This window comes from Triticum aestivum, chromosome 3B (assembly GCF_018294505.1).
Source record: "Triticum aestivum cultivar Chinese Spring chromosome 3B, IWGSC CS RefSeq v2.1, whole genome shotgun sequence".
Classification (NCBI taxonomy): domain Eukaryota; kingdom Viridiplantae; phylum Streptophyta; class Magnoliopsida; order Poales; family Poaceae; genus Triticum; species Triticum aestivum.
The window spans coordinates 670,776,830-670,801,655 of record NC_057801.1 but is presented as its reverse complement, the minus strand read 5'-3'; the positions used below and the strand labels follow the sequence as shown (position 1 = coordinate 670,801,655).

The window sequence follows — 24,826 nt, the reverse complement described above, 5'->3', positions numbered from 1 at the left end:
CATGAAGAGGAGTCTCGAAATGGTGAAGAGGTAAATATTGATATATTGGAAGGTTATATTCGGACACCAGAATGGTTTCGAAAAGGTTCGGCTATTTTCGGAGTACCGGGAGGTTACCGGACCCCCCGGGGAATTGTTGGGCCTACATGGCCATAGGAGAGAGGGGAGGTAACCCACAAGGGGTGGCCGCGCCCCCTCCCATGGGGAGTCCGAATTGGTCTAGGGGAGGGGCGCACCCCCTTTCCTTCTCCTCTTCCCTCTCACTTCCCCTTTCCCCCCTCCACGAGAAGGAAAAAGAGGGGGGGGGGCGAATCCTACTAGGAGTGGAGTCCTAGTAGGACTTCCCACTCCTTGGCACGCCCTTGTGGTCGGCCTCCTCCCCTCCTCCTTTATATACGGGGGCAGGGGGCACCCCAAATCACATCAATTGTTTAGACGTGTGTGGTGCCCCCTCCACCGTTTACTCCTCCGGTCATATTGTCGTAGTGCTTAGGCGAAGCCCTGCGCGAATCACATCACCAACACCATCATCACGTCGTCGTGCTAACGGAACTCATCGACTCCTTCGTGCCTCTACTGGATCAAGAGTTCGAGGGACGTCATCGAGCTGAACGTGTGTAGAACTCGGAGATGCCGTACATTCGGTACTTGATCGATTGATTCGAGAAGACGTTCGACTACATCAACCGCGTTAAGTTACCGCTTCCGCTTTTGGTCTACGAGGGTACGTGGACACACTCTCCCCTCTCGTTCCTTTGCATATTCTAGATAGATCTTGCGTGAGCGTAGGAATTTTTTTAAAATTGCATGCTACGTTTCCCAACAATTTATATCATAAGGATCATAGTACAAGCCACATACAAACCGACCTGGCAAAACTGAAAAGACAACAAAACGCTAGCCTTTGCACAAAGAAACAACATCCAAGAAGTAAAATTACAATCAAGACTGAAGAAACCTCTGAACTTGACACCAACGCCCGTCACCTGCCTCTGGAACCACAATAGCAGCCACCAAAGGAAAAAAATGACAGATCACCTTCACACCCGAGCTCGAAGTGGCTCCATCGCTGATTTGCAGCTTTGCAGACCTCCAAGGTGGTTCACCAAAAGCGAAAACCATTACCGTTGAATGAATCATACCGAAGCAACACCTCAGACACGTCATCGAACTCTAGATCTGGCACCCCCACACGACTAAGACGCCGGAGGAGAAAACCACACCTGCCATTCACGAACCACAAAACGCAGCACACGATCCACCATGTTCCAGATGCCGCTGATGCAGACCACAATCTGCATCCGCTCCTGGACTACCTCCCAAACTCCGAGCTGGTGCTAGAGCAAACGTCGTTGCAACGACGGAGCCCGAGGACACATGTCCACCACGGGGATGTTGTCGCCGCCACGCCATCCTTACTTGAACAGACTGATTTCCAAATCCATCCCAACCATAGGATTGATCGCCTCGTCAGAGTAGGATATGAAGAAACCTTATTCAGTGCCGCCATCGACGCCGCCGAAGCCAAGATGATGATTAACCTAAAAATCTAAACTACGAGAGTAAAAAAGATCCACACGCGTGGATCCTGCGACCCCCCTCACCACCGATGACTGAGGCCGCTGATGTAGGGGCGGCCACCGGCGTAGGGGAGCCACCGGAGGGCGGCGGTGGGGGAGACTCTTGACGGCAAGTTCACCTTTTCTTTCTTCGAGCGGAAGAAAGAAAAGCGAACCGTTTGTTTCTGTCTCTTCTAATCTTAATCTATGTGCAATGGCTCTTATGGCAATTGTTAGCACAAATGTGGTGATTTTTCTACTGTTTTTTTAGTTTAATATACACTCACCTGTAGGTTTTTTAAGTCTCATGTATTTTTTTAGGAAATTGTGAACTCTTGTTTTTTTGAAACTCTTGTGTGAAATAATTTTTTTCTCTGCACGTGGTTGGATTTGCTACGGGTTACCGGCCCAGTTACCCACCCAAAGGCCGTGTGGCCTAGGTTCTCCTGGTTGGCCAGCAGTGCTTCTGTTCCGAAATCCGAACCCCGCCGCCGCCGCCGCCGCCGCCTCCGCCCTCCTCCTCCGTCAGCCTCGCCCCGGAGCAGCGCGTCGTTGGCGGCGGAGGCCGTGTAAACCCATAAAGGTCAGTTCTCCACGACCCACCACTCCCCCTCCCTCTCTGCTCCAGACCAAATTGTGACCGTATTGGGTTGGGGATTCACCGGGCCGTGATGGCGACGGTGATGAGGAGATCAGTAACGGCGCTTAGCCTGAGCCAGAGCTCCCTTGCGCCATGCTCGAGGCTGGGACGCTGCCAAATCCGTCGCGCTATGTGCTCCGGCGCGTGGCAGGAGGGGGAGTCCGAGGCGGCGGTGCGCGATGTCGTGTGCTTGGGCTCCGGGAGCCTGGACGAGGTGGGAAGCAGGCTGGATCGCCTGAACTTTGCCATATCGCCGGCCCTGGTCAGGCGGGTGATCGACTCGTGTAGCGAGAGGAGTGATTCGGGGAGGAGGCTGCTGCGGTTCCTGTCGTGGTGCCGCTCCAAGGATCCTGCCGGATTGGGGGACGAGGAGCACGACAGAGCGGTTGCGGTGCTTGCACGGATGGGTGACCTCACTGCGATGAAAATCGCCGTTGGAGATGGGGAGAAGGATGGCCGGAGGATGGCCCCCGAGACGTTCACCGCTGTGGTCGAGGCTCTTGTCAAGGCAGGGAAGGAGGATGAGGCTGTTAGGTTGTTCAGAGGCTTGGAGAGGCAGAAATTGCTGCCTCAGCAAGGCCCGGGTGCTGGAGGGGAAGGCATATGGTGCAGCAGCCTTGCCATGGTCCAGACATTGTGCATGAAGGGCTATGCTCGTGAGGCACAGGGCGTTGTGTGGCACCATAAGAGCGAACTCTCAGCTGAGCCAATGGTCAGCATCGTTCAGCGTAGCCTCCTCCATGGATGGTGTGTCCATGGAAATGCTAAGGAAGCTCGGAGAGTCCTTGATGATATCAAGTCCTCAGGCTGCCCATTGGGATTGCCGTCATTCAACGACTTCCTAAACTGCGTGTGCCATAGAAACCTCAAGTTCAATCCTTCTGCACTTGTTCCTGAAGCTATGGATATCTTAACAGAGATGAGGTCCTATGGTGTCACCCCTGATTCGTCCAGCTTCAACATCTTACTGTCTTGTTTGGGACGAGCAAGAAGAGTGAAAGAAGCATACAGAATCCTCTATTTGATGAGGGAAGGAGAAGAAGGGTGCTCACCTGACTGGGTTAGCTACTATCTTGTAGTTAAGGTCCTCTATTTGACCGATAGAATTATCAGAGGGAAAAGGCTTGTAGAAGATATGCTTGAAAGTGGGGTGCTTCCGACAGCAAAGTTTTTCCATGGCCTCATTGGCATCCTTTGTGGGACAGAGAAAGTTGATCATGCTCTTGACATGTTCAGAATTATGAAGAGTTGTGAGTTAGTGGACACTCCTACATATGATCTGCTTATAGAAAAGCTTTCTAGGAACGGTAGGTTCGAGGTTGCAAAGGAGTTATGGGATGATGCTACTAAGAATGGCATTGTGTTAGGGTGCTCATCGGATCTGTTGGATCCCTTGAAGACAGAAGTATTCAGACCAGTTCGTCCTGCACAAAGACAGGCCTCTCAGAACTGTAAGAGCTTGATTCGAACTAAGAAGGGTACTGCTGCTGGAGCAATAAATAAGTAGGATACTCTGTCCCAGGACAAAGCAGGGAGTCTAGGTACTATGGGACTAGTCAACTTATCCGAGCATATTTGCTTCTAATCCTTTGGTTTGGAACTATGTGATGATGAGTTGATGACCCTTGTTTCTGTTGTTACTTAATAAACTTAATTAATCAGTTGTCAAATCTTTCCTGAAACTTACATGTAATTACCCTATTTTTATGTGGAATTCCATGACTACTGTTTTAATAAAGTCAAGTGAACTTACTATAATTCAGTGAAGCTGTTACTTTTGCTTTTAGTATTTTATTGCCGTTCTGACCATTATAGTAGTTTGCAAAAATGACTGGCACTCTGGCAGTATTGTATAGCAACTGTCCTTATGTTGAAGTTCTCTATCATAAAGTATACTGTTATGATTAGTTTTTTTGTTTGCTGACCTTTCCCCCTTTTCTTTATTGTCACTGTTACAGTTCTGTTTTAAGCGCATATCGAATTTTATGGACATATCTCAGGAGCAACAACAAGATTTTGGTGTGCTACTAAAGCAGGGGGCTGAAGGAGTGAGTCAAAACTCCAGACTTATATAGTTTTAGTTTCTCCCTTACCTGTTTTCAATAGTTTGTTTGCTTGTTTGCAGAGGGTATTTGTTTCTACATTTGTTGGACGAAAATGCGTAATCAAAGAGCGCTTCTCAAAGAAGTATCGACACCCATTGCTGGACTCAAAGCTGACTCTAAAACGCTTAAATGCTGTTAGTCTCCTTAACCTATGTGCTTTTCTTTTGAGATAATCTACCCCTAACAGTTTTCTTTACGTTAAGATTAATTTTACAAACATTCTTTCAAAGATGAATAGTATTGATACCAAATTTCTTTCTTATTTTGTTTATCAAGCAGCAAAGAGTTTCATATGCTTTTCAGGATAGAATTATAACTCTTGTACAGTTTCGTAATGAAAGAGAATGATAGAATCATAGAGTGATCTGTGTTCACGTGTTAGGTTGTAACATGTACAAATGATATTAAAACTCGGCTTACCTCGGTCTCCCTTCCATTTGTAGGAAGCTAGATGCATGACGAAAGCAAGGCGGCTTGGTGTTCCTACACCAGTTCTGTATGCTGTGGACCCTCTTCCACATACGTTAACCTTTGAGTTTGTGGATGGCTTGTGCGTCAAAGATATTCTTCTTGGATTTGGGTCAAATGGGATAAATGAAGAACGTCTTAATGACATTGCCATACAGATAGGGAATGCAGTTGGCAAACTACACGATGGAGGTCTTGTTCATGGTGATTTGACAACTTCAAATATGATGATCAAGAACAGCACCAATCAACTGGTATGCACAACATTCTTTGTTTTTCCCTGTTTTAGTTCATCTATTTACTGTGTTAACTTAAAAGTTTGCATCTGGCTATCAATTTACCACGTTATATTTTCATTTTGCAGGTTCTTATTGATTTTGGTCTGAGCTTTACATCAACTATTCCTGAGGACAAGGCAGTGGACCTATATGTTCTTGAGAGAGCCTTGATTTCCATGCATTCTTCATGTGGGGATGTGGTAAGCGAATTGTGTAAATCATGTACACTAGGATATTTTGTGTCTTTGTTTACTCCAAGTCATGACTCTTACCACATCAATGATGTCCTAAATGTGTCCAAAAACTATTAATTACTTCTTTGTGGAGCAAAAGGTATATAGGGGCTATTTTTGCAAGTAGCTCCTCCATATATAATTGCATATATTTTTGCACAAGGTGTAGCCCTTTTTTGTGGAAATCACCATTCGTGCTATTTATTCATAGAGTTCAGGGATCTGAGCAGAAAACAGTACCCAGAATACAGTCTGGTGGAGCATGAGCCCACACCTTACACAAATCATTATTCACTCCCTCTCTTACTAAAGCATGAGCAAGTACCATTAGCCGATCGCCGAACCTAGCTAACTTTGAAGTCCATTCGAGTGCGCAGCAACTCTTTCAGCTCCTGATTGATTGGCCCAGCGGCTGACAAGTTCTTCGTAGGATCATTTAGCATACTTACCACAGCCTTGCAATCCATCTCGACATGAAGTTTCAGAATGTTCATCTCCATTGCAAGCTTGACAGCACGCCGGCACGCGAGAAGTTCAGCAACCTCGGGGTTGGAAACCGAAGGGAAGACATGGCAGGCACCCCCTTTGAATGCGCCGTCGTGATCCCTGAAGACCATGCCACCGGCCCCTTTGTCCCCAGCTTTTGATATTGCACCATCCACATCGGCTTTCATCCACCCGATCTCAGGTGGTCGCCATCTTTCCGCTGTCGCCTGATGCATTTTCCTCTCCTTGTTTCCATGGACTGACTTCCAGTCCTCCATATGGGCCATCACCAAACCTGCTATCGCATGTGCATCTGCGATCTTCTTGCCTTCACGCGTATCATTCCTTGCTAGCCAGAGTGCATAAACACCCTGCACCATTGTGGCTCTGTCCTCTTCTGAAGTGCCAGCAAACCACAATGGCAGCCATCTAGATAGTGCACTCTGAGAGCCTGCCGAAACCGGCAGGATCGCCACCGGAGCTCCCAATTCCGAGCGCATGAATTTCCAGAACAGTGCTGAGGACATTCCCAAAACCTATGGTACAGCGTTTCCTCCCTACCACATGCAGCACAAAGCACACCCATCTTGATACGTCGATGAAGGAGCTTGGCTCCAACAGCGAGCTCATTCCGCATTAGTCGCCAAGTATGAATTTTTGCTTTATTTGGAGTGCCTGTGTCCCAAAGGGCAAGCCACTCCTTGTGGTCGGCGACTATCGAGGAAGATTCCGGTCATCCAGTCTTCACACGGTTCTTTGCTATGCTCAGGTGGTGCTGACTTGACAGTAAACTGTCCATTTTTGAAACACTTCTAATACTATATTCTATAAATAAAAAATATGATGGTAAAAACATGAGAACTGATTATATTGAAACTTGAAAGTATGTATATATAATGATCGACATACTCCCTCCGTCCCAAAATTATTGTCTTAGATTTGTCTAGATACGGATGTATCTAATACTAAAACGTGACTTGATACATCCGTATTTAGACAAATTTAAGACAAGAATTTTGGGACGGAGGGAGTATTAGCATTACTTTCAGTCGGTCAACATAGATATACTTGCTCATACTAGTATGCAAGTTGCCTCATGTACACCATGCAGTGTCTGAAATGACATACATATTCAGAGACCACAAGGTTAAATTAATTTGTCAAAATTGTTATTCTGCAATTGTTAGTACACCTGCTCCATTTATCTTAAGGAAATATTCATGTCTTGTGTGTGACTTCCTAGCCGGTTTTCACACCCTGCCTTAGAAGAATGGTGTTCCAAAATAACACGGGGTTTGACAAATCAGAACATATTAGCAGTTAGTCCGATGCCATGGGATTTTCCCTGCTCGGCATGGACTGCCTTTATTACTATTCCAGTTTTGTGGATAACAGCCACCCATTTTTGCTTTGAATTAGATGGAGAAGATCCTTGCAGCGTACCGAAAAGCTTCAAGGCAGTGGTGCGCCACTACGAACAAGCTAGCTCAAGGTACGATACATGGTCATGGCCCTTCTGCAAAGTATGATGTCCATTTGCTGTCTTGTGTTAACCTAATCCCTTTTGGCCTGTTTCTGTTCTTCGCATGGATTTTTCAGTCAGGCAGCGGGGCAGAAAACGAACAATGGTTGGGTAAAACTTGACCCGGAGATGCTGAATGCAACGAATTGAACCTGCATTACCATCCATTGTCTGTGTTATTAGTTTGCACGTAGTGGTTCAGCGGAATTGGCTCTTGCAGAATTTAAATGGACGTCAAGTGAATCATTTGTAACACTGCTTGTTGTACTTCCGTTAGGAATCATATATCTCCCAACTCTTTAACTTGTGAGTTTTGGATGATCGTTGTGTATCTTAGTGAACCGATGCGTTTACTTTGTTGCGGTGCATCTCGTGAAATGTGAATTGATGTAATTTATTGAAACTACAACTATGTGTGTTCTCCGCGTTAGCCAAAGTTTGGACGAAAGTCAATCTCTGCCGCACCAGTGTTATACTGCCAAATCACTTTGCGCCGAGCAGCAGCTTGAATCATAGTGATTTTCCCACGAATTTTCTGCGTCAGAGAAAAATTTCCGCACCACTTCAACTGTTTTTTTTTCGGTGAGGAAATCATCACTTTTTTTAACGGACAGGAAATCATCATTTTTTCTCAAATACGCAAATCATCGTCACTTTTTTTGGAGACACAGGAAATCATCACTTGAATTGTTTTTTAGGCAAACTTTGAATTGCTAAAAGCCTAAGTTACTCCAACCTGATTGCCACCGGGGCCCACAACTACTGTTTTTCCTTTCTAGACGAGAAGAGGTGCCCGGAACTGGTGTCCAGAAAGGCCCAATTCAGCAGGATATTTGCCCAACCCGGAGGCCCATGTGAAGTCACGCGTAGCCAGTTCACCGTCCTCGCGACTCGTTTAGTACCACATGGCCTAGCGAGGAGGAAGCGCAGCGCAGCGAGGCTATAAAGAGCTGGGGTGGCCACCTCTACAACTCATACCTTTCTCGGCCTTTTGGCTAAGATCAAGTGTAGTATCTGTTCTTATCAGTTTAATATCTGATATGTGGGTCATGTGCCCACAATGATGTTAAATTTATTTTTTATGGGGAAGGGTCCACCACAACGGCTTGCCATTGGGATCCTCGGGTGTCGCCCAGGTGTTGCACTACAGTCTGGGCTGGCGCACCCCAACCAAATCAATTTAAATTTTATATTTAAGATTTTCAAACAGAGTTTGATCTAATAATGATTATTAGGCAGCATTATTAAGATGTCATGGGATTAGCTGGTGAAGAGCAGCACAAACTTTGCAATTAATGTTTCAGTCGGTTTAATTTAATTTGTTGCACAAATAACAGGGCCAAATTTGTTCAAAAACGATTTGGATTTGTAAATCTCACGAAGATTTGACACCAAAATCAGATTCTGGCACCAAAGTCGACAAAACTTGGTGGGGAATTTCCAAGTTCCGATATATCTGGGACCCATCTTTCCCCATTCCCAAAACCCAACCAAACCCCTCTTCCTCCTCGCCTCTCCCCCTCCGCCTCCCCCACCATGGCCCCCGGTGCCCTAGCCCGCCTCATCATCGGCCGCCGCGCAGCGTCCCCGCTCCTGGCGCGCCCCTTCGCCGCGAAGGCCCGCGCGCCGCAGCGGGCGCCGGAGCCTGAGCCCCTGTCGGAGGAGGACGACGACTTCACCAGCGGCGGGGAGGCAGCCCCCATCCCCACCGAGGGCATCAGCAAGCCGCTCGCCGGTATCCTCAAGGAGCTCGGGAAGAGGGTTCCCGAGTCCCTCCTGAAGACCCGCCTCGAGGACAATGGCTTCGCCCTCAAGTACATCCCATGGTGAGCCTCCTCCGTCAGTAGTGATCATTCACGGAACGCTAGCTTCTAGTGCACGGTGCGATTTAGGTCTGGTTAATTTGGGGATTCCTGCTTGCTTCTAGAATGATGATTTGGTGGTAGTGGTATATGCAGATTTATGCATAATCATTAGGTTATGTTGAGCACTGTCCTTTACTCCGCAGTTTTGTGTTAAGATATGGAATTGCATCTAAGGTCAAACTCAAAGTGTCGCTTACATCTGTAGTTATTTTCCCAGTGTTGCAGTTGGTGATTTTTCAATAGAGGTAAAATCAATTTGGATGCCGACGAAACCTAGTTAGGGCGAGGTTCATCAGAAAAACTTGTGATCAATTAATGCGCACTGGCTATTGTTGTCATTCGACTGTGCTTGCAGCAGAAAATCAAGAGGACTGTTATGCATAGCACAATGCCTTTCAGTTTGTAGAACGATAACTGTATTAATATAACTGGAGAGCATTTCCTATCAGATAAATAAACTGAACGCCGCATCATTTTGGTGTTTGTTTGTCCTCCTGAGAACCTTAGAACCCTTGGAAGACTAATTTAACCCGTCATTTTTCTATTTATTGTTTGATGAAATTGCTTCAATTCACATGATCATGAACATACATGCTGTATATGTATTTTTAATCTTGTGTACTTGTGAGTTGTGACCTCACTTTTTATGCCTTGTGCAGGCACCTTGCTAACAAAATTCTGAATGCACACGCTCCAGGTAAATTTCTTGACATACTATATCTATATGTCCTTTTTAGGAGGACGTAAAATGCATTCCCTATTTTCCTTATACCATTTTGTAACCCTCTGCAGAATGGTCTGGGGAGGTTCGCAACATTGTCTACTCATCTGATGGGAAATCTGTATCTGTTGTCTACCGTGTGACTCTCTATGGAACTGATGCAGAGGTACCCTTCTTTGCCTGGGAGTTATAATTGGTTCAGTTTGTTGGATCTTGGTTTGGGTGTACACTGATCTTGTCTACTCGGTTTTGGCGTGTATAATCAGTTCTTTGATCATGGACTATGCATGCTGGAAAAGTATAGATGGATCATATGATTTGTATGTGGAGTGATGTAGTGAGCGGCCTAGCTATCACTCAATGTTCGATTATTGATACAAACTCATCTCTATTTTTGCATTACATAAACTGATAGTTTAAGTATTCTACATTCCAGTTGGTGACAGATTCTTGTGATAAACTGCTGTAAATGTACGTGGTTTTTCTCAAGTAAGGGCTACATCTAATGTATTTTTTTTGGATATGCTTATTTTCAGATCTACAGAGAGGCTACTGGAACTGCTTCTGTTGAGGATAAAGGCTTTGGAGATCCTGTTCAGAAGGCTGAAGGAATGGCTTTTCGCCGAGCTTGTGCCCGCCTTGGTCTTGGACTTCATCTCTATCATGAAGATATGTCATAGATGTTTGTGGTCTGGACTTCTGCTTCATGTCTCTTAGTGCGCAGACACTTGTCGTTCAGTAGGCTACCCTTTTGTGCTGAACATGATATGAATGTGCCAGCATATAAAACTAAGTATTCTAGGTTATCGTTTAGGTGACTAATGTAAGCTACTAAGGTGGTTGCTGCTCTGAATGGTATGCTTATGATTGAACCAGCATGTTTCATCTTCTAAATTTCTTTCTCCACCAATTTTCAGGGAAGCTTGATTTCTATGTTTTCTGATAATATTCTTTATCTGGATGCTCATATACGTGCTAGCAGGTTGCTTATTGAGGGGATACATTATGCATGTTGTTCATTGCTCCTTTAGTTGCTAAATAACTATTTGATCCCACATTGTCCTATGGCCATATCTTCTATTTGTTGTCAGGTCAAAGCTTATATTTTCGTTGACCTTATATTAAGGACTGGTGACTTGTTTCCTTTTTCAAAAGAACAATTCGTTTCATGATATAACATGAAGCCATTCGGGGCCATGCCGTCTGTTCTTGTCATCTTAACATATAACTTCAGAATGTCTTACTAGCACCCTACAGGTTGCTAAGAATGTACTCCCTCTGTCCGGAAATACTTGTCCGAGGAATGAATGTATTTAGATGTATTTTAGTTCTAATTACATCCATTTATATCCATTTCTACGACAAGTATTTCCGGACGGAGGGAGTAGTTATTATAAGCTTTTTTGCGTCATTGTCATAGAACTGTAGAATTTGGCATGTAGTTATTATAAACTGGTTATTGCCATCTTCAAACTGAATTGGGCACATGAATGGTCTACATTGGTGCGTAGCTGTCAATGGACATGTTTTTCTTAATATCGTAGACTCGTAGTACTCTGAACATATTGTCTATTCAGCATGGCTTCCTGTAAAGTCCTTACTCTTGTGGGAACGTTGGTACAATCTCTATAGCTGAGAAGGTGCCTGGATTGATTTTCTTCGAAAGGAACCGATGACCAAACGATTAGCTCACCAATGTCTGGAATTCGTACATCTAAACTACTACTGGACAGGTATGAATTTTGCTTTGAAACTCTCAACCGTCAAGTCTGCATCTGATGCATCATATAAAGTGAAGGGAGAATGTTGTTAACACATTTCACATTATTTCTTTCATTTACTATGTAAGCAGACAAAATTAGATAAAAGACCATTGAATAAGAAATGTGCAACATAACAGGTAGATTTTACATTGCATTATATGGCGAGCTACCATGTCGATAGAGAAGGTACTGTTTATAGACTGACAGAATATTTAGCTAGATCCGACTGATAAAACAGTAAAGTGTTCCTGCCCTAGAAGTGGCGTAGTACTACTTTATTATTACAATCACCGTGACCGATAATATTACATTAAAAAGCATCAAAGCCTCTCTGCACACAGAGAGAAAGAGAGTGGGTCCCGGACCTAACCATGGTAATGACATTGGGGAAGATGAACATCTAGATGAGTGGGTGACCCAAGACAATAAAAATATGCCTGGGTCCATTGGGGTTATTGAGTTGCACAGCAGTGCTTTGGTATCTCCAAAGCCTTCTTTGGAGTCCCATCACTGTGTTACAAATGGCAGGAGGTAGTGCCAAGTGCCAAAAACTAACATTAGCACTCCTGAACCTGTCTCTCATGAGGGGCACAGGCTCTCCTTAGAGCCTGAACCACCTGATGCAAGCTATAAAGTGAAGGATAAAGAACTGTTAGTTGATGCATCTACTCAGTGCATAGAAAAGTTAGAGTGGTTGGTTACACAAGAAGTTATCACAGGATGTTGTTGTGAAGTTGCTGGTGGTGGTGGGGAGGGGGGTGCGACTATGCGTGGAAATGAAGTTATAGACTGGTCAGATGTCAAATTTTATTTGCTCTAGATAACACCCATGAATAGAATATTAGGATCTGCTAAATGCCTCATGCTTCAGCCAGAAGCACTTGGCCTAAGCTAAATACAGTATGAATTCCACTGATGAAGTTTTGGAGTGGCATGCTAGCTCAATTGGTTGTCTACATGTCAGTTTTGTCCAATTTGGATTGTATCAGCATGAACCCTCCCTGGGGTCATGCTTGATTGTTAGGGTTGCCTTTTACCGTAGCCATCTCTTGCTAGGGCTCAAATTAACTCTCTTGGATGAAGTCCTTCCTTGGACTGGTTAAACGGCTGGTTTGCGCCCGACTGTTAGTACATCCCCTTCCTTGGGGCATCAAGCTTTGAGCCCATCCTGGGGCTCAAGCTGGTCTCCAATCATCACATAACCATGTGGGATATGGAGAGAGAGGGGCACTTACGTGATCCACATGGGATCAACATTGGTGACACCCTTTGGTGTTAGAGATGGATGCATGGACTAACACATAGGAAATAAAAAAGAGACGGTGACGATGAGGATGGAGACCGTGGTTAGGCCAAGGATTGCTCTGGAGCAGCAGACACAGCAAAGTGCGAGGGGACGAGCCGGTAAGGATGAGCAGCCTGAGTTGGACTTGGCAAGGTTGGTGCTGTGAGAGCCATAGTCATGCCTGTTTAATGGGGATACACACTGTCAAGATATTAGTACCAGAACTGAGCAGAAAGAAAGTAAATCTACTAATTGCTGAGAATATAATGGGCTATCTTTGCAAATGGATTATATTGCCGACAAATCCATACCAAAAGCTAACTTGTTCTTAGTAATTCGCTAGAGCAGACTGAGATATATTATATTGCAATATAAGCTACTACCTCCGGTTCATAATAAATGTTGCAGTTTTGAACTAAACCCAGTTCAAAACTGCGACAGTTACTTTTGGATCGGACGGAGTAATAATATTTTGGGTAGCATTTTCTTTATCAAGAGATATACGTCATTAACTCTATATAGTTCTACTTAGCTTTATTTAGCTAGCCATGGTAGGGGATTGAATAATGAAAGCCAAACATTTAGAAAGTACTAGTTGTATACAAGATGCTAGTAGTACCTGCTTGGGCTTGAGGACTCGCTGCAAGTGACAATGGCCCTCCATATTGCTGTGCAAAGCCAGTTACAGCAGCAGCTGTAGAAGCCACAGTTGAGAAGGGGAACATCTGTGGGAATTGCATGTTGTAGCCCTGTCCACTTGCATAGTTGGGCGTAGTGCTTCCGGACTGCCCAAACTGGAAGTATGGATAAAAGGGACTGGTTCCAGTCACCATGCCAGTTCCTGCTCCTCCGTAAAACGGGTACTGGTTTCCTCCATAGATGTTGTAGTAGTTCTGATGAACAGAAGGAGAAACAGACATAAGTATTATGCCATGATGTCTGTTAGGATATCTGTTATGTACAGGTTAAGTAACCCTTGAATTATGTTTGTATGCAGTTTGCATTTGTTTAGCTTACAAATAGATTTTAATTTAAGTATTCATGCTGTTACATTTCTGTCAATTTGCTTGCTTACCGCCCAAAGTTTCACCAGATAGTGCTTTGTGTTAGTGTTTCTGATATTGTCGCATTCGGCACATAACAGTAGTATAGCATCTATTGATTAGAAAAAAGATTTGTGGTCTAATTTTCCCAACTTTAAGCATTCTCAGAGGCCAATAGTGCTGTGATAATTACCAAGGGATCTTATTCCCGCTATCTTAATATAGTTGCTCATAAACCATGCTCTGTTACACAATGCCAGTATATATACTATCCTGCTATATTAAAATCAGTACCATCTCCCTCCTTCCCTCTAGTTCTATTGCTGTAGTGATATGCCCCAGATCTTTTGTCTACCTCACACCTATTGAAATTCCTAGATTTATACATCTTTCTATTTGACTCCAAACTAACAAAAACACTGGCCTGTAGAACAGAGGGGCTGCTGGCTGGCTGGCTGCCTGCCTCTGCATGTGCCATCTGCGCTGGATCCAACTGGGCCAGAGGCATAGCTGAGTGTCGCAGGCACTAACTGTAAACCTGTGTGCACTGGCCTACAGGCCGGTCCAAGATTCACAAGATTCAGAGTCCCAGCTGGTAATTTGGGTCCTTTATATGCAGCCAAACAGAGGTAAGAGGTTGCGGTTTGGATAGACTCGGGGCATGGGGACACTAGCATGTGCCGCCATAAGTTTATTGGGTTAACAGGGCGCGCTGTTGATGGAAAGATGGATCAAGTGTTTAGCAGGTTCGGTCTAGACAGCCAGGGCCCATGCCATGTGCGGCTGTACAAGGTAAGATGGAAGTTGATAGGACCACAAGGCACTATATGTACCTTTAGCACTGCACCTTTGATCATATGCAGCCATTTTTGGAGGGAAAATAGAAAAACAACCATCTATCCTTGTGTAGAAGTTATACTTAGCATGGCAACTATACCTGTTTGAAGAAAGGGAATGGTTTGGAAGGGTGGTTAAGAGGCTATCCGGGTATATTACTGTCAAACAACATGGAGGGCAGCTAGGCATAAGATGGATATCTTTTACGAGCAGTTGCCTCATGTTTGTTTGTTTGTGCTAAGAAGTACTCTCTGTCACAAGAGTTTTTGCAACTAAAAATTGCTTCAGTAGCACTGTGCTGGTTGTACACTTGTGCTAGCCTATGCTTTTCATTTTACTGTGCTCCTGGGTCAAAGGAAAAAGGAAATCTATACTTTTCATTTTCACCAAAGGAAGAAAGAGAAATCAGTATCAGCAACAGAACAAAACGAGTAGGCCATGCATCATTTATGTTGAGGATGTGACAGTTGTAATGGTTCAGTAACATCCAAATCACAAGGAGAGTTGAGATTTTCCAATAGGAAAGTTGAGACATGACTGTGGATATGACATCACTGTTATTTTATCTCCAGGTAATTGTGATATTTATCTAGTGGTAGAGGGTTACTACGATTTATTATGCATGCTCAAGCCATTGCTGGTGATAGCTTACTGTTAATTCTGGGGTTTCCATTAATATAGAAACAAAGCACGCATTCTGTTTTAAGTTAAACCTGTGCAGGGCTTATTTGCAGCACAGACAAAGGGTGCTAACACCAATCCTCCAGTTTGGCTTGAAAGTTAGCAGTTGCAGAGGCAAAATGGTCAGCATTTTTCTTTCTTTCTTTGGTTATGGCACATCATTGCATTTTATGATCCTGAAGCATATCTTATGTAACATGAATACATGATGCTCACTCTTAGCCAAATAGCAATTATGTAGTGCTATTTTTCATACATCCCTTTACCACATATAGTATCATGGTTCTCATGATAAAATGCATGATGCATGCATTCTACTCCCTCCGTTTCTAAATATTTGTCTTTTTAGAGATTTCAAATGGACTACCACATACGGATGTATATAGACATATTTTAGAGTGTAGATTCACTCATTTTGCTCCGTATGTAGTCACTTGTTGAAATCTCTAGAAAGACAAATATTTAGGAACGGAGGGAGTAGGAAACAGTTAAATATACTGGTATGACGAAATGCAAACTAAATAGTAGAGCCGTATGTGCTTTATCTTTTCTTTTTCTCGTCTTCACAAATCAACCTCACTGAAATTAATGATAGAACTTCAATTTAATATTCCCTCCGTTTCTAAATACAAGTCTTTCTAGAGATTTCAATATGGACTAAATACGGATGTATATAGACATATTTTAGAGTTTCACTCATTTTGCTCCGTATGTAGTACATATTGGAATCTCTAAACGGACTTATATTTAGAAACGGAGGGAGTATAACTTATTACTTATGCAAAGATTGAACTTACTGCAGGATAACCGTAATCTGGAGAATAAGGAGAGTACCTGCAGCAGTGAAGGAGAAAGAAGCATTAGTTATGTTTTTACAAATTAATCATGTTGCATTAAATTATGTATACTTGATAGAACCAGCTAGCTTAGCGTGTGTGTGTGTGTGTGTGAGAGAGAGAGAGAGAGAGAGAGAGGAGCAAGAGTGTGAGACTGAGAGGTCATGTACAGACGTGCAGGGGCACTAGTGCACGCTCTGCCACTTTTATGAGTGAGTATGTGTATGAGAGAAGTGTTTGCAAGCTAAAAAGTTACACGCCAGTCGCCATTGACCAAAGATAGCATGGTCACAAACTCACAATGCACATGTCATGCATGTGATTAGCCCCTCGTCACAGCTGGTCCATAGACACTTTCCATAGGTTCCTCACCACATGAGAGAGAGAGAGAGATGAGAGAGAAACTTACCCATAGACATGGTAAGGGAGGCCTTGTGGGATGGCATAATGAGGGAAGGTGGCCTGCGAAGGAAAAGCTGCGCCCAGCGCACCTTGGATCCCCGCAGCCTGCTGCTGCCCAAAGGACTTCATCACTCGAAAGCTCCTAGCGCCTCCTGTAGTAAAATCATCAGCAAAACAAAAGTTAGTACTCCCTCCGTTAGGGAGTAGCCCTAATTTTTTTAATTACCCACATTACTCGCTAACATCATCAGCAAAGAGACACACTTCTGTAAAAGCAAGGGATGCACACTTGTTCCGATGCACCTCTCATGAAATTTATATTCACGGTCATGCCATGGCTCGGTCTTCTGAATTGCAAGACGACATAATAGAAGTAAAAGATTCTCGAATCTGGCATTCATCTCAGTTGGATTTTATTATTTAACCCTAGGGTTTTCTAATTAACTTTGCACATTATCCGAAACGAGGCACTTGTTCCGAGGATAACTAACAACTTTGCACCTCTAATGTTATTTCGCCTTTATCTACTTTCTGCAGCAAGTAAATGCTCAGAGGATATCCTGTTAAGGCCACTATTTAATTTTCCAGCTGCAAAGCAAATGGCAGCGACGTTGTTGTGCTTAGGAAAATCAGGTTGCACTGAGCTAAAGATAGCCATTTTAAGCCACTTATTCTCTACTAAATGCCAGAATAAGATCCTTATGGACCTAATTGAGCTCCTTTATACTAATTGCACGAAGGTGCTTTTGCGCATAAAATCATAACAGCTAAGCTGGTTATCATGAAACTATATACTAGCTAGAGCTCACAGAGAAATGAAAAGAGGTGCCAGTGCATCTATAATGATGACGATTACTTTTCCTTTTCAAAAGCTTTTAGCTAGTGATAGTTGAACTGCGCTCAACTAATTAAAGAGAGGGTGTCATCAAATAAAGGCTTTCAATTAGGATACCTAGCTATTAACTCTTCTCTAATGTTACTTTGTGTATGTAGCTAGCAGCTGGTAGAGAGAATGGGAAATGTCTAACCGTGCTGTGGGGTTGGAGGCCTGGATCTCTGCACCCCAAGGGAAGCCAGATTGCAGTTCGCCCTCCTCCCGTCGATCACCGGCGCGGGGTCGACGCAAGACCTCATCGCCGATTCCGGGTCCCGGAAGGTAACCTACAAAACCACCAATTCACAGTGCACCCATTCATACTGCAGCTCAAGCAAACAGAAAAAGTATGTGTAGTGCAGCAAAGAGAACACTTGCACCAGCTAGAAGCTTAATTCTGCTCCCAAGCTCAACTGCACTGAAACTGGAAGGGAAGGGAAAACCAGCGAGAGTGTGTGTGTGCATAGTAGGAGGTATAGAAGAAGCTTACAAATCCGTAGCCCTTGGATCTGCCGGTGTTCTTGTCGGTGATGACGACGGCCTCGAGGATCTCCCCGAACTGCTCGAAGTACTTCCTCATGGTCTCCTTCTGCGTCTCCCACGCCAGCCCCCCCACGAACACCTTGGTGTAGGTCGTGTCCCCGAACTGCCCCATCACACTCGGCGGACTCATGGCGATGCTGCTACCTTCTCCTTCTTCTACCTCAGCACCAGAGGGGAAGCAACTAAAACCAGCTGCAACTAAGGATCTGAACTGGGCTAGGACACTAGCGGCTCTTGTTAGAGGAACGGAGGGAGGGAGTGAGGAAAAGCTAAAGGTTAGAGGAGAAAGGGGTGGGGTGGGGGAGAGAGAGGGGAAGGGGGTGTACAGGGGAGGAGGGGCAAATATATACTGGCGCTGGCTATAATGCACCATCCATCCTTGTCCTTTTGGTCCAAGCCATGCTACCCCTCCCAGTATAATAATACTGCGCGCCGGGAGACACACCCACCCCCGCCCGCCAGCCCGCCAGCCGACGGCGGAATGACCGGAACGCCCCTGTCCCAGTGAACAGCTGTTACAGGGTGTCGTTAGGCTGTCCCTGTCCACGGAGTGGCAGAAACGGAACGGAGCGGCTCGGGCGCGGGATTCTGACGGGAATTTGGGGGCCTCGCCCGCTCGGTCGGTACCTGGAGGTGCTGGTCTTTGCGAACTTATCCGATTCTCTTCTTTTTGGGAGTATTTGGTTGGACTAGCTACGAGTCGATCGTCATGGCTAGATGGAGGATAATCATGGGTGATCGGCCGGTGACACGAACGTGAGGGGAGCAAACTTAGCAGGGTTCTTGCTCGCGTCCAACAGAACAGGGCGTGGGGTGGGTGGGGTTGGCCGATGCGAAATTCCGTGCTGTTCTGTGACACAACACAGGAGGTTTGTATAGGTTCGCCACTGCGACAATGACATGTCTGCGGCTCCAGGTTAGTTCTTGGCTATGCTATCCACGTATCGTTTATGAGTACTCCTTTATTAATGTTTATACGTAATGCTTTGCTTCCGTGTTACTAGTTCTTTTTGTTGTCGCCCTTGGCTCGTCTCTCCGACCCGCCAATATCCTAATCCACTACACACAACGTTGGTCCACCAATCGTCGAAAGTTAGGTTGTTTTCAGTTAAAGTTTAATAGGCGTGTACTATCCATCTGCGAATGAAAATCAGTACTAGAACAAATGATTGGAAATTATCGTGAGAGCTCGTACCCCTAGCCACTCCGAGAGCAAGAGCTGATGTGCACTGGCTGGCAGCCCGAGGGGGAACGCATGATGTGCCATCAGATCTGATCTGGAGATGGACGGCTGGGGCTGCCCAGACCAGTTGGAGTGGCCGGGGACAAGGACGCTGTGCCAAAGCTTTTGCGCGGCCTATCAATCTCTATTCTCTAGTGTCTAGCTCCTACAAACTATTTATCTCCCTTGGCCTTGAAGCCACCCCTGATAACAACAGCGCTGTCCATCCATCACTTGTGTCAATATCTCAGACAGCAACAATACAATCTCCGACGCCCGTGTGTATGCATATATGTACCTGTCCATGCAATATCTTGATCGCTGCTGACTAATGGTTGTGCCTTCCTTTTCACAGACGATTAGACGAATTATGGGAGAATACACGGAAATATGACAGTTTGTTGCTTGTGGTGAGTGGTGACAGTAGTAGTAGTAGGAGCTGAATTATTGAATCATTTCACGTGCAACTCCTGCATTGATCCGAAATGGCCAATTACTGTGTCTAGACAGAGAGATTCTCCCCTGAGTTGGAGAATGTATATATGATAAAGTTGCTGATTGGGAATATTACGGAAATCAATGAAGAAAGGTGGAAAGTCCTTGTCTGCTTTAAGAAGGTTGGCAGACGATATGAATATGAATATCAGTCTGGCTCTGGCGGCGATGTATGTATATATATATATATGGCCTGGCTTTTAGCCGACGGAGAGTGTAGACTTGGGAGTGACTTGTGGCCGCCCAGCTTACAATTCGGTACAAAGTGCACACCTTATTTGGGGACTGCATTTGGTGGCAAATATTTCTTTCCGGGAAGGCAATCATGGTCCTTTTGATTTAATAACGCCCAAAGCAGTGGAGAGCTTCCTGAAAGCAGTGGAGGAGAAGAAATCATTTTGTCATCCCAGCTTAAATCAGGGAAGTATACTACGTACTTGTGTGTGTTATGTTGTTATCAGTTCAGTACTTATTGGTACTGCATTTAGGATATGGCGACACTTGCAGTATTCCAGAGAACCTAGAAACTCCTTTTCGTCCACCCATTGTATATATGCTTATCCCGCCTAATCATTTGGCCACCTGCTCTCACTGCAAAGGGAATCTTTTTATACGCTATCTGCTGGAGTATTTTTTTTCCCTCTCGGAGCAAGGGAGGAATCTACTAGGTTAATGGTCCAAGTTTACATAACCTCTGACGTGCTTCAGAGTGTTGGATTAACTACTCTGTACGTCTTTTGTTGACCGGTTTGACCGGGACCGGCCTGGAACAGGGAGGGACCCCGGCGTAATTTTCAGCTTGCTGTTGTTGCTGCAGTTGCGGTTGCGCTTGGACCGGACTGGACTGTTGCTTCGCACCCAATTTATCTCTTTGCAGCAGCTTGGAACTTTGGATGCTCTGAGCCTCAAGCAAAGCAGGATCCTGACCTCACCTCACTGTTCATCTTCGTGTGGTTGCATCACCGGTGCGGACGCGCGCGTGCTACGCAAGGCCGAAAGCCTTTCGAACTCAAAAGCTCCCTGGCTTCTTGCATGAGATGAACTAACATTTTTCCTGTGATCAGTTATGCATCGCATATATAGACTCTCAAGTCCTAACTGTATTTACCGGCATGCATTTTTTCGTTTGGAATTTGGTCACGGTCCAGCCGGTGAACAAAGAAAAAGAGCACTGGCGCTCGGCGGCCAAATTCACTGTTTTGACCATTTTTCTTAACTTAAGCACGATTTGACCCTATGTGCAAAAGTTTTTCGGATCTGACCCTTTTTCTACCGCCATTGTCTATGGCGGTAGGGTAACACACCCTACCGCCAAGGCCTTTGGCGGTAGGACTTACTTACACCATCACGCCCGTTCGATGTGAAAAGGACCCTACCGCCATGGTCTTTGGCGGTAGGGGCATGCATGTAATTACAATAAGGGCACGCATGCAATAAAAGATTTATTTTTTGCAAAAAGGACCCTACCGCCATAGGCTATGGCGGTAGGGTTACACGTCCTACCGTCATTGACTGCGGCGGTAGGGTCCTTTCTGCAAAAAATGAAAGCGAGGGTACAGGTAAGTCCTACCGCAAAAGGCCTTGACGGTAGGGTCAGATCCAAAAAACTTTTGCAGATAGGGTCAGATCGTGCTAAACTAATGAAAAAGGGTCAAAACCGTGAATTTGGCCGCGCTCGGCGGCAATGAAGTCTGCAGCCCTGCAGCATGGAGAAAGGTGGCACACCATATGCGTCCATGCTGCGCATGCGCAGCGCTTCGGATTCCACTGGCGCTCGATTTTTGGGCGGTGCCACTGACGTAGGAACGGCGGGCATGATAGTCTTCCCGGCGAAAGAAAAGGTTGCCTTGTTCGAAGACAGATTCGCCTCAACTTTTTCTGTAGGGGGAGCAATGAATTCTTGGCTGTCCCTTTCATTTGGTAGCACCCGGATGGCCTAGCACCGGTCAGCGTCTGGTCTAGCCAATTCTGTTGCCTGGTACAGCTGGGGTGTTTGGTCCACGTTACCATGATTTGGATACGAGGATTGGACCATGGATTGGGGCGTAGCAACGGCCGATCCGAAGGACGGAGGGCGTTCTCCGTCCTGCCAATTTCATAGAAAAACACAAGAACAGAGATCTTATAAAACAAGCTCATCTCTATCATCTACTCCCTCCGACTCCAAAATAGAACCACACGTTTTTCAAGCGTAAACGTTGACCGGCAACTAGACTAATGATATATACCACGCTAAAAAAAGAAGAGGAGTATGTTTTTGTTCCCTCGAGTTTCCCAAAAATATAGACTTGATTTCTCAAGATTTTTTGGTACACATTTGGTCCTTCCAGTCTCAACCGGGTAAGTTTCGTCCAAAACCAGATTTTGACATGCTCAAAAAAAAACCCAGATTTTGACAACATTTACCGGGTTTGACCGCAACGTAATTTGTGCTTGATGAATAGTAAATTCAAAAAAAGAAGCAAAAAAACCCAGAATACAGATTTTTTTTGGTATCCAATATGCTTGGGGTGCGCAACGTGCTTGCAATTTTTTGTGATGTTAGGACACTTAAGGAGCTATGGCAAAAAACCAACCGTAAATATGCTCTAGGTGAACAGTAAATTAAGAAAAATAGCAAAAAAGTTCAGAAAAAATTGAAGATTTGGGGAAACCAAGATTCCACGGTGCGATAGAAACATGCAAATTTTAGTGGTCAAATGACATCCGAGGAGTTGTAGCAAAAAAATGGCTACTCTTTTGTGAGCCATTTTTTTGCCACGAGCTCCTCGAATGTCCAAAGAGGAAGAAATTTAGCACCCGGCTTGCGCACCGAAGTATCTTGAATGCTAAAATATATCGAGTTATTTGTTTTTTTTCTATTTTTTTGAATTTATTGTTCACCTTGAGCATATTTACATTTTTTCATGAGCTCCTCGAGTGTCCAAACAACACAAAAAATTGCACACACCGAGCATATGTGATTTTTTTTGCTATTTGTTTTTGAATTTACTGTTCATCAAGTATAGATTTGTGGCGGTCAAACCCGGTGAACATGCTCAAAATCTGGTTTTGGACGAAACTTACCAGGCTTTGAGACTAGAAGGGCCAAATGTTTACCAAAAAATATTGAGGGGACAAATCTGTACTTTTGGGGAACTTAAGGGACCAAAAACATACATTTCTTTTGAAAAATACCGACGCTATATTATATGTTATGCATTTTTTAAAGGCCTAAAGGCATCTCCAACGCTGAACCTCAAACCGCCCGCATCCGACCGGACAGAGCTGTCCGGATCCAGTTTGCCATCCAACATGGTACCCCTATCGGTCTGTGGAGCGGTCCGAAAGACCATTCTCCCACAAACCGGAACCAAACTAGGGGGGTTATGGGAGTGCAGATCGACGCCGCATAGGACTCCAACACCCCTGGCCCACTCAAATCCTCCTCACGGTCCACTTTTCTTCCATTCCGCCCTTGTTGTCCCCTTGCTTTGCATCCGCGCCTCCTCGTTCGACGCCGCCAGTGTACCTCTCCGTCCGCCGTCCACCCACGACCCCTCTGCTGCCAGGTACCATTCACCCCTGCCAACGATGCCCATGCCGAACATCATGCCTGACTTTTATCTACTTGTTGTTTTCTAGAGTAAGCACGATGGCGGGGTACCCGGTGAAGGAGGATAAGTTGTTGTACGATGCGTGGTTGGTCGTATCCGCGGACTTTGTAGGCATGAAATCAAGGGGCTCGATCTTTTGGCAGCACGTGCATGGTTCATTTCATGTGCGAGAGCACTTCACGCCCTATGACATGCACAACATCCATGGATGCAATGTGAGGTCGATATTGCATCGATGGTACACCATGTGTGACTCCGTCATGAAGTTTTGTGCCGTAGTTGAATGAGTGGAGACAATGTGTACATTGGGCGCACCAACCATGGAGGTTGTAAGTTTTGCTTATTGTTGCTCTACTTTTGGTTAATCCGTTCATTCACTCAGTGTTGCTCTGCACATTGTATAGCCTGCACGCTTTTCCGTGATGTACTACAAGACCGACGGCATTTGAAAGCACAAGTGCTCCCTGGGTGATTTTGGTAATTTATGTCAACATATCTCTTGTTGGACTAATACTTTCATCCAGTATATTTCAGATAAGTTCAACAGTGGAGTGGCATGGACAAGAGGATGTGGAACCCCTTCAAGATGCTAAGGACAAAGGATTGGCTCAAGCTCAAAAGCTCAGGACTCTACATTTTCCATTTTAGTGACCCAAGATCATATTGAGTCTATAGGAAAGCCAATACTATTAAAAGGGGATGAGGTGTTGCTTAATGGCTTGCTTGCTCAAAATGCTTAGTGATATGCTCCAAAAGCCCTCAACCACTTTCTCATATCCACATATGTCCAAAACCAAAAGTCAAACTCGGCCCCACCGATTTGATCCATCCGGCGCCACCGAGTTCAGTTGACATAGCCGCTGCCAGAAACCCTAGTCTTTTTGGTCTCACCGATAGGGATCTCGGTCTCACCGAGATGGGATTGCAAACTCTCTGTTTCCCTTCGTAACATTTCGGTCCAACTGAAATGAGTGATCGGTCCCACCGAGTCTGCAATGCAAGCTCTCTGTTTCCTTTTCGTAATGCTTTGGTCCCACCTAGACGAGCGAATCGGTCCCACCGAGTTTGCGTGAACAACTCTCTGGTTAGCTTATTACCAAAGTTGGTCCAACCGAGTTTGAGTAATCGGTCCAACCGAGATTACGTTATGCCCTAACCCTAATGACATCGGTCCCATCGAGATGACATGTCGGTCCCACCGAAATTGCCTAACGGTTACATATGTACTGAATCGGTCCGACCGAGTTTTCTGATTCGGTCCCACCGAGTTTGGTATAATGTGTGTAACGGTTAGATTTTGTGTGGAGGCTAAATATACCCCTCCACACTCTCCTCACTCGTAGAGGAAGCCACCAGAACATGCCTACACTTC

At 45.0% G+C, this 24,826-nt stretch overlaps 3 protein-coding genes and 1 non-coding gene across 6 annotated transcripts; 3 read left to right on the top strand and 1 right to left on the bottom strand.

Moving 5' to 3' along the window:
* The first annotated feature begins 1,953 nt into the window (after window positions 1-1,953).
* On the top strand, window positions 1,954-7,697 carry LOC123071616 (EKC/KEOPS complex subunit bud32). 2 transcript variants are annotated; one of them, XM_044495200.1, is made up of 8 exons: window positions 2,207-3,650; window positions 4,056-4,114; window positions 4,158-4,247; window positions 4,325-4,438; window positions 4,748-5,026; window positions 5,137-5,250; window positions 7,189-7,261; window positions 7,369-7,697. In XM_044495200.1, the coding sequence occupies exons 1-8, from the start codon at window positions 2,231-2,233 to the stop codon at window positions 7,404-7,406; spliced, it is 2,187 nt and encodes a 728-aa protein (XP_044351135.1). In that variant the 5' UTR covers window positions 2,207-2,230; the 3' UTR covers window positions 7,407-7,697. The 2 variants fall into 2 exon arrangements, with proteins under 2 accessions (XP_044351134.1, XP_044351135.1); XM_044495199.1 differs by lacking the exons at window positions 2,207-3,650; window positions 4,056-4,114 and adding an exon at window positions 1,954-2,142.
* Window positions 7,698-8,265: 568 nt separating this feature from the next.
* Window positions 8,266-8,461, top strand: LOC123072972 (U2 spliceosomal RNA). The gene has a single exon (XR_006435510.1). It is a non-coding gene; the product is annotated as a U2 spliceosomal RNA (small nuclear RNA).
* A 308-nt stretch (window positions 8,462-8,769) lies between these two features.
* LOC123071615 (DNA repair RAD52-like protein 1, mitochondrial) lies at window positions 8,770-10,755 on the top strand. Its single transcript, XM_044495198.1, has 4 exons — window positions 8,770-9,117; window positions 9,816-9,853; window positions 9,949-10,043; window positions 10,414-10,755. Exons 1-4 carry the CDS (start codon window positions 8,828-8,830, stop codon window positions 10,555-10,557), a joined length of 567 nt encoding a protein of 188 aa, XP_044351133.1. The 5' UTR covers window positions 8,770-8,827; the 3' UTR covers window positions 10,558-10,755.
* A 980-nt stretch (window positions 10,756-11,735) lies between these two features.
* LOC123071614 (RNA-binding protein 24-B) lies at window positions 11,736-18,467 on the bottom strand. 2 transcript variants are annotated; one of them, XM_044495196.1, is made up of 6 exons: window positions 18,089-18,467; window positions 17,753-17,885; window positions 16,732-16,876; window positions 16,284-16,320; window positions 13,545-13,818; window positions 11,736-13,106 (listed from the first exon to the last, which is right to left on the bottom strand). In XM_044495196.1, the coding sequence occupies exons 1-6, from the start codon at window positions 18,269-18,271 to the stop codon at window positions 12,988-12,990; spliced, it is 891 nt and encodes a 296-aa protein (XP_044351131.1). In that variant the 5' UTR covers window positions 18,272-18,467; the 3' UTR covers window positions 11,736-12,987. The 2 variants fall into 2 exon arrangements, with proteins under 2 accessions (XP_044351131.1, XP_044351132.1); XM_044495197.1 differs by having other exon boundaries at window positions 11,736-13,126; window positions 18,089-18,465.
* Window positions 18,468-24,826: the final 6,359 nt, after the last annotated feature.